Source organism: Motacilla alba, chromosome 15 (assembly GCF_015832195.1).
Source record: "Motacilla alba alba isolate MOTALB_02 chromosome 15, Motacilla_alba_V1.0_pri, whole genome shotgun sequence".
NCBI classification, from domain to species: domain Eukaryota; kingdom Metazoa; phylum Chordata; class Aves; order Passeriformes; family Motacillidae; genus Motacilla; species Motacilla alba.
This window is the reverse complement of record NC_052030.1, coordinates 2,701,799-2,718,626: the sequence shown is the minus strand read 5'-3', so window position 1 is coordinate 2,718,626 and position 16,828 is coordinate 2,701,799. Positions and strand designations below refer to the sequence as shown.

The 16,828-nt window shown below is 47.0% G+C and overlaps 1 protein-coding gene across 4 annotated transcripts in view; it reads left to right on the top strand.

Moving 5' to 3' along the window:
• BCR (BCR activator of RhoGEF and GTPase) overlaps nucleotides 1-16,828 on the top strand; it is a 99,813-nt gene that overhangs the window by 72,685 nt on the left and 10,300 nt on the right. For all 4 annotated transcript variants that reach the window (XM_038152640.1, XM_038152637.1, XM_038152639.1 and 1 more), the window contains 12 exons: nucleotides 679-800; nucleotides 2,024-2,192; nucleotides 3,470-3,589; nucleotides 4,190-4,265; nucleotides 4,851-4,955; nucleotides 5,540-5,614; nucleotides 6,181-6,278; nucleotides 6,946-7,077; nucleotides 14,103-14,162; nucleotides 14,288-14,397; nucleotides 15,211-15,350; nucleotides 16,692-16,826. In XM_038152640.1, the coding sequence (XP_038008568.1) occupies nucleotides 679-800; nucleotides 2,024-2,192; nucleotides 3,470-3,589; nucleotides 4,190-4,265; nucleotides 4,851-4,955; nucleotides 5,540-5,614; nucleotides 6,181-6,278; nucleotides 6,946-7,077; nucleotides 14,103-14,162; nucleotides 14,288-14,397; nucleotides 15,211-15,350; nucleotides 16,692-16,826 (1,342 nt within the window). The remainder of the gene's footprint in view (nucleotides 1-678; nucleotides 801-2,023; nucleotides 2,193-3,469; nucleotides 3,590-4,189; nucleotides 4,266-4,850; nucleotides 4,956-5,539; nucleotides 5,615-6,180; nucleotides 6,279-6,945; nucleotides 7,078-14,102; nucleotides 14,163-14,287; nucleotides 14,398-15,210; nucleotides 15,351-16,691; nucleotides 16,827-16,828) is intronic.

The window sequence follows — 16,828 nt, the reverse complement described above, 5'->3', positions numbered from 1 at the left end:
TGCATCTTCTAGGTTTGGAGAATCTTTATATGATATATTAAGAGGATTCCAATAGGCACATGGTGAGGGTACATCCAGATGGTCTTTTTAAAGCAAAGGCTGATAAGGGACTCCTGAGAAGTTTGCCAGATACACATGTTCAGGAATTATCCTTTAACAGCACTTGTAATGAAGAAGCAGCAATGGCGTTCAGCTGTTAATGTGACAGAGTCATTCTGTGAATGAGAGGAAGGGGTCGAGGAGAGCTTTGCTGTCCCTGCTGGGGTGGCTGAAGCTGAGGCAGAGGCTGGGAAGTGACTCTGAGAAGTGGCTCTGGGAGAAGCGGTGTGTGCTGCTCTCTGCTGGCTCGGGAGGGGACGATCCGCTGGCAGGGATTCAGGGACTCTGGAGCTGGGCAGCGACTCGCGATGGGCTCAGAACAGGTGATGGAGAGAAGCCCGAAGTCTGACCCCCCCAGGGTGGGGGGAAGACACATGGCTCTTTCTGCCTTTGGAAAGAGGGCTGCAGCAGGGAGCAGAGCTGACAGCAAGGAGTATTTAGCAGGCTTTTTCATTTTTCTGAATTAGACAAATGTACTGAATTTGCTCTGGTATGAGTCAAGTTTAAGGACTGTGTTGCCCCAGTGCCAAATTTGGAGCTCGTATTGCACTGGAACATTTTCCCTGTTTTTTTCCCCAGCACCGGCAGCTGCTGAAGGACAGTTTCATGGTGGAGCTGGTGGAAGGGGCTCGCAAGCTACGCCATGTCTTTCTTTTCACTGACCTCTTCCTGTGTGCCAAGCTCAAGAAGCAGATTGGAGGGTGAGAGTTTCCTTTTGGACTTTGTGCTTTGCACCTCAGCTGCAACAGAATCGTGGGTTTAGCCTGCAGTTTTAGTTGCATACGGATACCCCAGACCTGGGTAACCATAATGCACAAGAAGTAGTTAGATAAGAAATGATCAGTAAGATAGGAATGTTTACTGTATGAGATTCTGTCTAAGTCCTGACTCCTCAGGAAAGGTAATTTCTCCCATGCCTGCCCTGAGCCTACCTAGGAGAGCAGAATATGTTGTAGCTGCTGGTATTCTGGACAAATGGCAATCATTTTTCTATTTCCCCTTTCTTTTAATAGGTGACATTCTTCACTTTTTTTTACGACTAGGGTTGTTAATTTTGGCTTTGCAGCTGCAATCCGTTAACAGTTTTACAGAAAAATGGCAAAGGTGCAGTAAACAGACTATGTGTCAAGCCCAAAGTGCAGTTATTAAAGCAGTTTTGCTGACAATTTTCACATGTGAGGGGGGAGGAACCATTACCAATGCACTTGCCTCAAATAGGGCTTCTCTTCATTTGGTAAACATTCTTCTTGGGGAGACATCTCTTATCTTCTTGCCCTCCTCAAGCAAAAAAATTATGCCTGCCCTTTTCAAAGCACGTCCTTGTGAGGACTGAACCTTCAAAGGAGTGGGACATTACCAAGAGTGGATGTTCCTGACAGCACAGGTGAAGAGGGAATAAACGACATGAAACATTTAAAAAGTGCTGCTTATCCTGGTGAAATCCCTGGAGAATGGCAGCTATGAGCTGTAGTTTCTCTCCCTGGTTGGATTACACAGAGGTTTATATCCATTGGCCCACCTGCCCCACCTTGGCCCCAGCTTGGTCATGAGAGACTCAGGTTGAGATCCCAGAGGGCCAGCAGGTCACAGGTGTGGCACAGCTTTAGAACTTTGCCACACCAGAGGCTTCAAAGAGAGAGCACGCAGGACCAAAATTGTCTGCAGGAGGTGGATGTGGTTTCTCAGGATGAAAAGAACTAGATAACAAAATGAGTTGCCTTTTTATGTGCTGTACCAGCTACTGGCCCTGCTAGGCTGTCTTGATGGAAAGCAGCCTGTTGCCAGACTTTTTCTATATGGGAATCACAGCGAAGTTGGGCTGGTGTCTGCATCTTCTGCACTATAGCAGGGAAGGGCTTGTGGGAAGGACCTGGTGTAGCCAAACACCAGTAGCAGTAAAAGGTTTGGACCTCCTGCCTTTCAGAAAAAGCCAACAGTATGACTGCAAGTGGTACATCCCACTCACCGACCTCAGTTTCCAAATGGTGGATGAGTCTGAGGCAGTGCCCAATATCCCACTGGTACCTGATGAGGAGCTGGATGCCATGAAGATCAAGATATCCCAGATCAAGAACGACATCCAGCGGGAAAAGGTAAAGGAGTTGTGCACTCCGGGGCGATGCAGACACAGGGTCTGTGCTCAGATGAGGTGCTGGTGGCAGCTCTCCCAGGGCTGCACGGTGTGGGGAGCCAGGCTGCAACAGACTGTTCAGCAGGGGCTTTGCTCATCTGAGTGCACAGCCTGGGTGATGCTGCCCTGTCAGGAGGCAGAGACAAAAAGACCCTGTGTACCCAACAGCTCCTCTATTCCTATGAGCATCCATGTGGAGGGCAGGGATCTTATGCTGCAGACATGAAAAGGATTGGGAATGTTATTTGCCAATTTCTGGCTGTTAAATTATGATCCCGCCAGTGATTTTGGTCAGAAGCCATATACTCTTGAATTTTAGCAGGCTCAGTGATGCCTTTGAAGCTTTTTCCTACTTCGCTGATGTCAAAGCAGCAGCAAATGTAAAAAAAACCAGCAATTATGCTGACAGTCAGACATAGACTGGTGTCTCTGGCCCAGGCTTCTCTTTGCTTGCAAGATACGTTTTCTGAGAGCTGTTAGATCCCAAACCTTCCTGGAGACTAAAAGAGAAAAAAGAGTTTGAACACTGGTGGTGTGTAGAGCAGGATATGAATAACATTGGTCATGCTGTGGGAAGGTTATTCCCCACATTTCCAAAGAACATGCTTCTGTCTCTCGGCCCTGGCTGGCTTTCAAGGAGGGCTTCCTGGAAAAAGTAAGGTATTGGGAAGAATTGTGGAAGCTGTTTACTCACCAGCTGCAGGTGTCTAAGATTCGTGCTCTGGTGCATCAGTGCTAAACAATACACATGGCTGGGTTTGGTACTGGATTTTATCCAGGAAAAACCATATTTTTAGCAGACTTCTGATGAAAATGGATCAGCGGGTGGTGAGTGGGAGAGTTCTGGGCAGCCTCTACAGAAGTTGCTTAGAGTCTCCTTAGTTAAGGACACTTGGAGGACCTGGCAGTGCTATGGCTGCCCAGTGACATGATGCTACTGCAGCCTTGGGAACAGAAAATACAGGGTGCAGCTGAGAGTGGCCACACACCTCTGCACTTCAGCTGGGACAGCTGGAATCAGGGAACAGAGCCCTGTCCATGTGCAGAGGTTGTGCAAATAACACCCTTCTGAGCAGCTGGGAGTCCTGTGGATCCTACTGACAGCATTTCTTCTGCTTTGGGGCCATTTACCTACTCACAGGGTAGAGACTGTGGATTTCAAAATAGCAGTTTGTGTAAATGAGGGCAGATTTGAAGAATAACACATGTCCTCTGCTCCCTCTCTCCCACACCCTTCAGAGAGCCAATAAAGGCAGCAAGGTCATTGAGAGGTTGAAAAAGAAGCTGTCGGAGCAGGAATCCCTCCTACTGCTGATGTCTCCCAACATGGCCTTCCGGGTACACAATCGCAATGGCAAGGTGAGGACCCCTGTCACCCTCAGGGGCCAGAGATCCTGGGGGCTTGTGTCTGTGACTGCACAGCCAGGGCTTTGTGGCCTCTACTGTGTGTCCTCAAAGCACTTTCCAAGCAGCAGACACCTCACCCTTGCTGTGCTAAAGGTTTTGATGGCATTCTATAAGGCTGTGACTAATTTGCATTCAAGACCAGTATTTAAGAAATAACCACAGAAATGAATCCCCTGTCTCAGCACCAGTCCTGGTGCAGCATGTCACTGCTTCATCAGTGTCTAGGCCTGTGCTGGAGGCTTTTGGCATTCCTGGTGCAGCTGAATTCCTGTTGTGAGGAATAGCACAAGCTGCCATGGGAGCTGCTGCAGGGCCACAGCTGCCCTTGGCAGGGTGGGGCTCTGTGAGCTCTGGCTGTCCATGTCGGTATCATGGGCACGTTGCCAGAGCCCAGCCTGTCTTGACAGAGATGTGATGCAGGGTAAGTGGCAGGAGTGCCAGCAGAGCAGTGTGTCCAGCAATTTGCACCGGGGGAGGGTGAGAGCAGGCAGACCCTGCCCTCAGTGGTGCATCAGACTAATGCATACCCTATTTCTTTCTGTTCCTGGGTAGAGTTACACATTCCTCATTTCATCGGACTACGAAAGGGCAGAGTGGAGGGAGAATATCCGGGAACAGCAGAAGAAATGTGAGTATCCCTCAGCTGTGGTTGGTACAAATACTGTGATCTTAAGAGAGCAGGGCTCCAGAGGATGAGGTGTGGGACAGACTTCCCTGCCAAAACAGAGATCTGCATTGAAATCCACAGCACAATATGGATGTCTTCTGTCTGAGGCTGTTTGGGCAATTTCTGCTGCAACAACGTGTGAGGAATGTGTAGAGAGAGCAGTTAGTAAGTGAATGTGTGTAGAGATTCTTCCATTTACCCTAGAGATCAGAGCTCAATGCAGTTCCAGGTAGAGGGAAGAGCCGCCCCCTATTTCCCTGGCTCCATTCAAAAGAAAAGTAGTTACTTTTATGGCATGGTGTTTTTGGCTTTGCAAGGAACTAAGAACCCCTCTATTTCCAGTGAACCATCCTGAGACCTCGAAGAATAACTGAATATGCCCCCAGCAGAGCTGCCTGCAGCAGCAGCAGTACTGCCCTGAGCACCTCGGTGCTGCTGCTGAGCAGTGCCCAGGGAGCACTATCCCATGTGTGCCCAGGATGAGGGGTCATGCATCCAGCCTCTCCTTGGAATCTTAACTCCTCCCTCTTCCAATCTCCTTGGCAGGCTTTAAAAGCTTCTCACTCACATCAGTGGAGCTCCAGATGCTGACAAACTCCTGTGTGAAGCTTCAGACAGTGCACAACATTCCCCTCACTATCAATAAGGAAGGTAAGACCTTTGGGTTTTGCTTTCACACAGTGCAGCTGCAGTGAAACTCTCCCCCTGTCTGATTTTGTGCTTTCCCCTAGAACTGCTCTTACTGTTCCCTTTTGCTACAGGTTGCAGGCATCCTCCAGTATACATTAATCAACTATTAAGTGGTCCTTGCATGCAGCTGTTGTGCAAGGTATTGGAGTGCCTGCTGGGGTCCTAGCTTGGGACAGCTTTGAGCTATGTCTGAGAATCCTTTGGAACAACACTAGTTGGCCAAAATTGTGTCAGGGATCATCCCAAATTACTACTTAATCTGCTAGTGTAGACTTAGCCTCTATAATTTACTTTTTCTCCTTTGAGTTTCTTCCATGCTGTCTTGCTGATGCTAGAACTGTCACTGTAAAGTCCCCCGGGTGAGAAGGTATTACAGGTGCCAACTGTGGAACAGTCTCCTGTCTTGCTGAAGTGGTTGTTACTTGCTCCTGCCATCCTTGGGGACGGTTCACCCTCTGCTCATTAACGTGTGTAATATCAGTCTCATCACTCTCACTCTTGGCTCCACTGTGAATGTAACAGAATCCCTTGGGTCTTTTGTACAGATGATGAATCCCCAGGTCTCTATGGATTCCTGAACGTCATTGTCCACTCAGCCACGGGATTCAAGCAAAGCTCAAGTGAGTTGCAGTTCTGGGACACACAGGAGGTACTGATAGGGGGTAGATAAGCCATGTGCTGGGACAGCTGGGCATGGATTCTGTGGTGATGGTGAGGAGGTGTTTTGGGGAACTGGAAGTTCTACTCTTAACTCCCAAAAAGATCACCATCAAGGATCAAGCACCCAGCATTTATTGTTTGGCCTAGTCTGTTTGAGGCTTTAAGCAGTGTTTGCTGATCACCCAGCTGTTCTAAGAAACAAGTCAGTCCTTATCCTGAATTCTTTCAGCTATATCTTGTTTTACAATGAAAGAATGAAAGGTGTTCTCTGGCGTCCAGATTTTTTGTTGGGAAGAAAGTGGTGTTGAAATTCAGGGGAATGACTTGACAAAAGGATCAGAAAAGATGACAGAGCTTCTCAAGGACAGCTGGGCTGATCAAGGTGATGAGATTTGTATGGGATGGTGTTACTGCTACTAATACAGAGATGATGGAAATGAAGGCACCTTGTGCATCTTATTAATGCAAGTTAGGAGATTCTAGATATTTTTTTGAAGTTTTTGTCTCCCCTGTCTCCCCGCCTCAGATTTGTACTGCACATTAGAGGTGGATTCTTTTGGGTATTTTGTGAACAAGGCCAAAACTAGAGTTTACAGAGACACCACGGAGCCCAACTGGAACGAGGTAGGTTTGATTTTTCTCGATGTGACTTGTTCCATGTGCCAAACATCAACGCGTGATGGGCAGAAGACATGCCTTTGGAAGAGGCTGCTGCCTGCTCAGCACTTGTGCAGCACATGCTACTTCTCAGAAAACACTTTTCTGCCAGGTTCATTTGGCTGTCAGAGCTTGCAGAAGATCTTCTCTTGGATTAGCAGTAGTTAAACAAACAATTTGATACAAATGTGTCTTGTCCAGTATTTCATCTTTTAAACAGATGAATGCTTGACAGTTTTTTTAAAGACACAAGTGAAAATATGTTGAAGGAGATGGTTTTGTTTACTTGTTGAGAGGGGGAAGAATTAGCTATAGACATTTTGCCTGTTTACAGCCAACTCAGACCTGCTGGTGAGCAAAATCTCTTACATGGAAGGTGAGCAAATTTGTGTCTTTGAATAATGCTTTGCTGAGACTTGTGAAACCTGACTAAGGGGTGACCATCCAATTTGACCACCTTATAGATACGAAATACAATTTCAGCTTATTTCTAGACCAATTTCAGTAGGGAGGAGGTTTTGGCCAGTCCTTAAGTGTTCTTCTGATGATTATTAAAGAGACTGTATTGATTATTCTGAGACTGGTGTCCTGTTGTAATGCAGCCATTGCTCTTTCCTTTCCTGGTGCCGTGCAGGAGTTTGAGATTGAGCTGGAGGGCTCACAGACACTGCGGATTCTGTGCTATGAAAAGTGCTACAACAAAACCAAGCTCACCAAAGAGGATGGAGAGAGCACAGATCGCATAATGGGGAAAGGACAGATCCAGGTAAGACTGTGCTCAATTCATTCCTGATACCCTTACTGCAAAACATCACAGGACTTTTGAATCCTGCAGTTCACCACAGAGGTTTTTTTCTGCCTTCTGATTGTCTCAGCATTGAAGATTTTTCCCTCAGATACTGAGGTACACAATGTGATTCTCAGGCAGGAAATCAGCAGCTTTGTCCCTCTTGCTTTGTGCTCTATGCCTGCTCCATGGAATAGCTGTTTGTTTTGATCTCTCATTTGCCCATTAACTTCAAAACTTCCACACCACTGTATAGCAAGTGCCCCTGGGCACTGGTGAAGATGCTTCATTTGTGACAGGAGGATGCAAGAATATTCTCTCTACTCTGTAAATCACGTGCAGAAAGGCTGCCATCTGTGTGTGCTGGAAGTTGATGGACGTGTTGGCCAGGCCCTGGGACAGCCTGCCTGTCCTAGTGACTGCCATGCCCACAGCGTGGTGTCCATGACAGCAGGCAGCATCCGAGGAACATTTCCACCGCTGGGAATTGGCCTGGGACACTTTGTGTGGCAGATGTGTAATACGGTGGGGGAGGTGATGATTGCAAAGGGCTGCTGCTCTTGGGGAGCTGCTGTGTGACAGAGCACTAAAGCTGCATGTAGGAGAAATCAGGCCTTGTGTGGAGGAAAACATGGGGAACATATGTCCCCCATCCTGTTCTAGTTTGTTGCACTGCCTGTCCACAACTTTAGGAGGGTGTTTAAATGCCTGCTCTGAGGACACATTCTTTGTGTTGGAGTGGCTGTTGAACAGAACAGGGACCCTGCCCAGATACCTCTCCCTTTCTGTCTTGTTTAAAGAGCTCACCAGTTCCCCTCCATTGAGGTCTGGCTGTTCATCTCCCTGTGGATGACAGCTTTCCCTGGCAATCACTGGAGTGATGGTCATGCATGCCAAGGACATTTGTGGGATTGCAGCAGCAGTTCACGGTGAGGGTGGCCTGGGGATCACGTCCCACCTTTGCTCTGGCAGGGTTCATTGCCTAAATGACTTTGATCAGCCTCTTCCCTCCCTCTCTCCTGTTTTCAGAGAGAGCTTTTGTCTCAAATGCATGGTGGGATTTGGAAGGGAGCTCGTGTGCAGATCGATAAATGCCAGCACAGGCTGCTCCTGTTGTGTGTCTCGGCCGAGCAGGAATCCCTATGTCCCTTCAGCTAACAAAGGCTGTTTTCCACAGAGCTGAGCAACTACAAAAGAGCAAGTCTTCAGCCCTGAAATGCCCTGGAGATTTGTGTGCTCATAACAGAGCCCTGAAATCACTGACCTGCTAAATTCTACAAATATGTCACATAGAAAGATTATAAAAAACCAAATAAAATCTTTCAATTTTGGCATCTTTTTGGCAATTTTTTTCCTTCTCACAGCCGTGGGCATTTTTATGCATAGCAATTGTATATTCTGTAAATATATTTTATACTTTAGTAAATAAAAATACTCTTTGATGGAAATTAAATATTAATTGCATCTTGATTCTTTTAGAGAAACCTAGACAGTGGGAAGGTTAAAAAAATCAATTAAAATGTTTTTAATCAATGTACAAATGTTGCATTCTGTTGTATCATAAAAGGCACATGAAAAAGCTCTCCTGGTTTCTGTAAATCTCCTTTGCAATTTATAAAGAAACTTGATGAATTGCCAGAATAATCCCTTAACTTTCAGTCATTTCTGTCCCGTCATGGATTTCAAACACTATTGAATCAGAGAGGTCATATGACAGTCTGGTAAGATTTTGGATTGATAAAAATTCTTAAAGGTTTTGATTTTGGTTTAGTTCTATTTTTGAAGTAAACACCATTTCTCTATTAAGAAACCATAATAATGCAACAATAAAATGTGATTACAGCCTGAAGGTTGGCTGTTCTCCCAGCTGCTTTTATATCAAATTTTGTTTACCTTAGAGTTTGTAGTTTATCCTGGGTTTCTGATTTGTTGTTGCACTGTCAATTTTCAGCCCAAGTTTGTCTGTCTAAAGGCAAGGTCTGTGAGGTTGGGTGAGGATTTTTGTTTCATAAATTCCTTTTAGTTAAAAACTCTGGGAACATGAAGAGTTGTGTCTGCATCCTCCTTTGATAAAAGCAGAGAAGTTTCTCTGTTGGCCAAATTGCAGTGTATTGTTAAGCCATGTCTTATTGTAAATATGTAACTTCCCACTACTGGGAATTCTGACTCACCAAATACTGAGCCTCAGTGATGAAGACAATCAAGGAGACTAGGACTGTTTTGGCTGTAAAAATGTTTATTAAGTCTCTCTGTTACATTATGGCAGTGAAGGAAGGAAGGCTGGAAATTGGTCCATGTCACAAGTTTCCAGGAATGGGCAGCAATTTTAATAGCTCCCATTGCTCATATTTTCTTTTCCTATGGAATATTTTATTTGTCTGTCTTTACAGACAGATCCAAGAGCTGCTTTTTTCCTGCCAGTCTGCAGGTTTTTTCTCTCTGAAACATAAACCCATGAGGTTTTAGTGTAGGAGAACCTCCTGTAAATGTAGGAGTGAAGTCCTCCCCAGCCCTGGGCACAGCAGTGCTGGGTGTGCAGTGTTGAACTGACTAGCACACATGGCTGGGGGCTTCTGTGCACCTCAGGCATGAGAAATATTATTCCTTGTACAGGAATAAATATTATTCCAGTACACTGTGAAACTGCAATTACTGGGGGAGCTGGAGGAGGACAGGATGGACATCACATGATGGGAGGAAATGTGAGGCTTAGTTCAGCTGTGGGCATAAGCCCCTCTCATTGTGAGCACCCTGGGCTTTTCTTTCTGTTGTTGCCTTGCAGTCCATCTTTGGTTCTTGGCTGGCCCTTTGGCTCCTTGAATTGTCTGCACTTGTGGCAGACACACAGCCATGTTTGGGGTGCAGCAGCCTTTTGTTTGGCGTTGAGACTGTACCATTGGGCACATTTGTCAGCAGGAGCAGCCTGGCCGTGGGAACTGTGAGTGAGTGAAGGGATACTTCACCCTGTGATCCAGCTCCTCCCACTGGCGCCTCCTAGAAATGCCGTTTCCTTTGCTGTTTTCTTTTTCTGCATGATCAGCTCAAGCTAAATATTTCCTTTTCCCTCACAGCAGAGCTGGAAAATCAGTGAGGATGTGACCTTAGATTACTCATTCCATGGAGCAGCACCATTCCCTGCTGCCTTGCAGAACAATCACTCTCACCTTAATTATCTGGGATGCCTCACAGCGGTGCCCGTGGCTATTTCAGGCACTAAGTTGTTTTCCATGTAAACTGATTGTCCCATGCTGTACCTCCCAAGTGTTAACTTGGAAACCTTTTACTCACTCAAGCTTGTTTAAACAGTTTGCTGAAGCAGAACGTTGTCCCAGCAATGAAAATAGGGGGGAAATGAGGAAGGCAATGGGTCATGCCTAAAGGGTGATGGTGGGAAAGATTAACCTGTCAGTGGGGAGCTGTGAGAAGAATGGGGTTATGGCAGGACTGGGAGCTCCCAGCAGCAGTGAGGCTATGACAACATGTATGTCACATTAGTTACAGTTCAAAATTGATGGAGTGTAAAGTTGCCTGGGAAATTTAATAAAGGGAAGAAGTAAGGTGAATGAATACATAAAACACACTAACCTTAATGTTCCACAGTCCATGCTCTTTCATTTCCACTGAGCCTTCTTTGTTTTTCCCTCCTTCTGCATGTTTTCTTTTCTCTCTGGGGAAAAAGAAATCATGATCAAGCTCTCTGTGGTTGTTTCCTAGGGCAGAGCATAGACAACCTTCCTAGTGCCTGGCTTGCATTTGCCAGAGCAGCATTCCCAGTTTGCCTTTTTCCAGTTCTCAGCACACTGCTGTGCACTCTCAGCCTTTCCTGACTGCTGTGCCCTGTTTGAATTCAGTGCTGAGCTGCTGCAAGGGCCAACGACCTGCATTCAGAAACCCCTGTGGTGCTGAGCTGCTTTGTTCTGTTGTGTTTTGGGCAGGATACAGAGAGGTATTGGCTTGATTCATTAGTGACTTTGGGGCTGTATCTTGCCACTGCAAATACCAAAGGCCACAAGGGGAGGGAGCAGCAAATAGACAGAGTGGCTGGTTTGTGTTTCCCTGTTCAGCATGAGCTTTTGGTGGGGGCTGTGAAAAGAAGCCCATGCAATGCTGTCTGTGAGGGTTTTAGCAGCTCTGTTTGCACAGAGCATGGAAACAACACAGTGGCTCTGCTTCAGTGGAGATGGGGCAGGCCACTTAAACCAAGCAACTGTTTGGAGGAACTGTGTAGAGGAGCAGTAAATTCCACTGTCAAATGCAGAGGCAGCAGCTGCACAGTGCCTCCCCTGCTTGAGCTGGCACAGCGTGCTCAGAGCTGCCTCCCTTTGCCATGCTGGCCGTGGATTGCATTCTTCTACTCCATGTTCCTTCTTTCAGGTCACTGATCTCCAAATCAGGCCAGAAGACAGCATGGCCTCATTTGTCCTCTGTGCTGGAGCATCACTCTTGCTAGCTCATTGTCCTCAGTGTGCTCTCTCCCTGCCTGCTCCAGCTGTCCTTTCCCTCTGTTGCTCTTGCTGGCCTCGGAAGGTCAGTCATCACTTGGGACCACGACTGAAGCTTGATTGAAGTCCCAGTGACAGTTCTTGGTTTCCTGTTGACTCTGTTATGTCCTGCTGTGACTTATCAGACTGTTAGACCTGATCTTCCTGTCTCACTCAGTGTTGCTGAGAGCTTATTCAAGCTTTGCTCTTTTAATAGCTTCCATCATTTTGCTTTGTTATTTAAAAAGCACCTTGGAGGAGTTTGGGTTTTTTCCCCTTAATTACTGTTGTTATTGCCAGTGATTTATGCAGGGTTGGCTGGGTCAGCCAGCCCTGGTGCCTGTTCTCCCTGGCTGTCCCCATTCAGTACAAGGCATTTTCCAGCAGGAGTCAAACAGTAGGAGGGAGTGCAGGGGTCCTGCCAGCTCTGCAGGAGAGTTCAGAAACAAGGGAACAAGAGGCAGCAGCAGATACATGGAGGTTTACTCGTAGTCCTGGCTCAGCCCCAGCAGTTATCCAGTGAGGAAAAGTCTCTGTGAGCTCTCAGCTCCAGCAAGGAAAAGTCTTTGCGAGTTCTCAGCTCCAGCACTCTGCTTCTGCTTGTTCTTTGTAGCAGTGTCAAAGTTAATCTTGAGGCAGAGCAGGATGGTTTTATTCTTTAACAGTTATTTACTTGATTTTGTTCTGTGCCGTGGCAGGAATTCCCTGGTCATTACTGAGACATACCCAGTAATACCTGTTAGCTTAAATAAACCGTAACTGGATTCTGCTGGACTCTCCCTTTAAAGTTTTTGGCAAATATTCAAACCCTCTTTCCCCTTTAGTCTTAAACTATAAATAATATAACTCCCTGCTATAAATAATACACTTAGTGACTCCATTCTAAAAGCATATGGAAAACTGGTTCCCAGCAAGAGGATTGGCTGTGACTGTGTCCATCAGCTGGGCCATTTTGGCAGCTTAACCAGATGACTCCTCAGAGCTGGAGATCAAGCTTTCAGGAATACTTAACATGGTTGCTCCTCATAGGAAACCAGACACTTCAGAAATGGTTTCCTCTTGTTTCTGGGAAAGAATTCTGTTGTTGAAAGAAATCAAGCTTCTAGCACGGAAGTTCAGGGTAGAACAGCCTAGAAACTGGCCAGCTCATAGGGCCCTTGGCCAGCCCCACAGGCGGGGCGGATCTGTTCTGCTGGAGTTAAAAGCAAACCCCCTTGGCGAGCAGTCCTGTGTTTGGGGTCGCTGAGGCACTGAAGCCAAGCACTGCTGCCCATCGCCCCCCTGGACTTTTGCACAGTCCCAAAATGTGGGAGCTGCTGGTTACTGACAGTTCCTTACAAGGGCTCTTCAGGAATTTCTGCCAGCGTTGCACCTACAGGAGCCGGTCCGATTCGCCGGGGAAGCATGTGTGCGCTGGCAGCATCCCGCTGTGGGCTCACATCCGTAACAGAGCGCGCAGGGAGAAGGTTGGCCTCGCTCGTTCTGTTGCTGCTTGGGGTCTCTGCAGCGGGAGGAAGCGGGGAGGAACTTTGCTCTCTGCTGCTTGCCTTTCTTTGGGGAGTGGGGAAGGTTAAGGTGGGGGCTTGTCTCTGTAGCTGTCAGCAGCGCTGGGCTGCTCTGTTGATGATCTGAGTGCGACCATGACCGTGTCTAAGCTCTCCCAGAATTTCCTGCAGCTGCCATTGTTCCAGCATTTCCCTCCCCTGCCAGAGCTCTCTGGCCCTGCACGGGGCTCTGTGAGAGGGGGCTCTGGTTATGACTGCCTGTTTGCTGACAGCAGTAAACTCAAAACAGAGTTTGCTGCAGTTGCCTCCTCCTGGTCTTACTGTGCCTCCGTGTTCAAGAGCCAAGTGCTACAAAGCTGTCTCAGGAGGCACTGAATTCTTGCTTTGGCTGGTTCCAATGGCTGATCAAGCCCCCAGGCAGAGAGCTCCTCCTCTCTCTGGCCAGTCTGCCTGGAGCTGAGTGCCACTCCTCAGGCCTTCAGATGTGTTTGGGCTCTCACAAGGCACTAGTGGAATTGCTGAGTGACTTTCTAGCACTTGAGTCAGGTCCTCCCCCAGCCTCACAACTGTCCACTCAAGATACCAAGCCAAGCTGAAAATGAGAGATTGGAACTTGTTTCTGTTTCATGAGTGCTTGCAATAGCAGGGTCTGGTGTTCTTCCTGCCTCTGTGCTCAAATAGAAATGAAGAGAGATAGGCTGTTTGAAGGACAACTTTCCATTTCTCAGCAGATTCAAATATTGGTTGTGCCCCCTGAGGTTGCCTTTATTGTTGAGCAGACACTGCTCTTATGTTGCTAGGTTTTCCATGGGTATGAACCCTCATCAGCCCTGTTTAGAGAAATGCACAATATCCAAAACTTGGTTTCCCTGAAACCAGGGAAACTTTGCAGTGTGGGTTTTCCTATGGAAAAGAAATAACAAGGTAAAAGTGCTCGTGCTCTGCTCGCAGAAGCCTTTCAGGCTAGCTGGTTTCTCTGAAGTCTGTTCCTAGCTCACGGGTAACTTCTCTTTTCCAGCTGGACCCGCAGGCACTGCAGGACAAAGATTGGCAGCGCACAGTCATCTCAATGAATGGGGTGAGTGTGGCAAACAGAAATTAGCTCTGCTTCTGTACCTCCTGTGGGCTTTATTTCTTTGCTCTTCATTGCAGCATGAAGAAAAGAAAATGTTTAAAAAGTAACAGCTGTTCTCTTTGGTTCAGGTGGAAGTGAAGCTGTCAGTGAAGTTCACCAGTCGGGAATTCAGCCTGAAGAGGATGCCTTCCCGCAAGCAGACGGGCGTGTTTGGGGTCAAGATTGCCATTGTCACCAAGTGAGCTGATGGGTCACATTTCTCCCCGTTGTGTTTCAGGAAGACAGCTGGCCGGTGGGGTGCGCCTGCCTGTGTCCCCTTGAGGGGTTTGGCACTCCAGCCTGCTCCACTAGTGTAGGAATGTAGATGTGGCTGCAGACAGGAATGCTTTACAATCTCTGAGCTTCATTTTTTGCAGAGATAAAAACCAGTGTGCACGCAGGCTGTTTACTGACAGCCTATCACTCCTCTGAATTCCGGAAATCCCCCTTGCACTTGCCTTCTCTGTAGTTAGCTGACATGGTCACAAATTTCCAGAGCCACTGAACAGTGATGTTTCCTTTCCATAATCAAAAATGTTCAAGGTCTTTGGATCCCATTGTACTATTTTAACCCCTGATCTTTTGTAATGAATCATTTGCCAGCAGAAACCTGTTTTTTCTGTTGCATGGTTTGGGAAGTGTGGTATTTCCTCCCCATGGAATTGCATCAGTTTGAAAGCAGCAGAGTTGCTATGTATCCAAGGGCTATTTGGGAATCCTCTGATTACCTGGGCAGAGTCGCAGGCTCTGGGGGCTCTGGGACCTGGCCAAGAGCTGAAGTGCTCAGGGAAGCTGCAGAACAGCCAGAGCAAGGCTGAGATAATCAAAAGGGGAATTTTAAAAGGAGTTTTTCAGCTCAGTCCTGAGTGCCTGCTCAGACTTCCTACCACCCCATTTTCCAGAAGAGGTTTGCACAGGGAAATGTCGGGGTGCTTGGAGCCATCCTGGCTGGCTGGGGAGCGGGCACGGAGGGCCTGGGCTGGACTGAACTCTTCTGGCTGGCTTCCTTCAGGAGAGAGAGGTCGAAGGTGCCGTACATCGTGCGGCAGTGCGTGGAGGAGATCGAGCGGCGCGGGATGGAGGAGGTGGGGATCTACCGCGTCTCTGGAGTTGCGACCGACATCCAGGCTTTGAAAGCTGCCTTTGATGTCAGTAAGTATTTGTGTCTGATTTTTCCCTTTGCTCTCTGAGAACCCGCCTGAGCTCCCTGTCAGGTGGCTGTGCTGTTTTTAATCTTATGTTGCCCAAGAAGCATTAAGAAGTAGAGATTCTCACTCAAGGAAAACAGTTTTAACCCTGGCTGCATATTTTATTTACTGATATAACCCAAGACATAGAACAGGATGGATCCTTGTACCAAACCATGCTCTTTCATTCTTTCCAGCAGAGATTAAATGATGGCTTTACCTGTCTTGCCAAGTCTTTGTAAATGGCAGACACCTCTCTGGGGGAAATCAGCAATCAGAAGTCATAATATCTTCACTGTTGTGAGGTGTCCAAATTAATAGAAGTCCTTAAAATAAAGAATGTTTTGTGAAAGCCAAAGTTCCTTAGAACTAGGAGGGGTATTTATGAAACTGGGTTCGGGTGGTCAGGGCTTCTCTCCCTAACTCCATCTGGACTGATGTGCACAGGCTTAGAAAATCAGATCACTTTGAGCAACCTTTACAAAGCTCTGCCTGAGATCAGGCGGGTGAAATGCTTCCAAATTGCTGAGGTACAAAAAGTGAAATTTTTCCCTACTTCCAGCTTCCATGTGGTGGTCCAAGAACTGTTGAAGCCACACTCCAACAGTCACAAGATCTGTGCCAGACACCCAAATTTACCCTCCCTGCACTTTTCCTTTAGTTTCTAGTGAAATTTCCTTCTTGTGTTTTCTTTTCAATCACCCTAAGATATCAAAAACCACTGATGAATCACTGCTAGTGCAAGTAAGGGTCTTTCACAGTTTAAAAACCAACTTTTTTTCATTTATGTGAAATGCTGGCTTGCACTGCTTTATGCAACCAACACTGGTTGGTGTTTAGTTCAGGGAGAAGGGCTGGTTTTGTTGCTCTTAATAGAACAAAACAGAAATATAAGCCCTGAATTGCCTTAGCTACACTCAATGGGGAGTTAGAGAATCTCAGAATGTCTTAGTCTAAGCTGTTACAGGCAGGGAATTGCAATAACAACTCCTGTCAGTAATAAAAGTTGAAATGCATATAAATACAGTCAAGTAGGGCTTGTTCAGATCAGGTCAGGTTTGCTGGCACAGCACAGCTAGCCCTGGGAGGGTGAGGTTCCCTTGCTTGATGTAAAGCAATGAAGTGTTTGCAGTAATTTTTACAGTGCTTCTCAGCTGGAAGGTTGCTCATTTAATCCGGAGAAAGTAAACAGGAAAACTCCCAGCTATTTGGGCAGAGACGAAAGATTAACAGACCCAAAGCAGGGAAAAGAAGGAATGCAGGGCCAGCAGTTCCTTTACCCTTCCTCTGCTCTCCCCTCTTTCAGATAACAAGGACGTGTCGGTGATGATGAGTGAGATGGACGTTAACGCCATTGCAGGCACCCTCAAGCTGTACTTCCGGGAGCTGCCGGAACCCCTCTTCACAGACGAACTGTACCCCAACTTTGCTGAAGGCATCGGT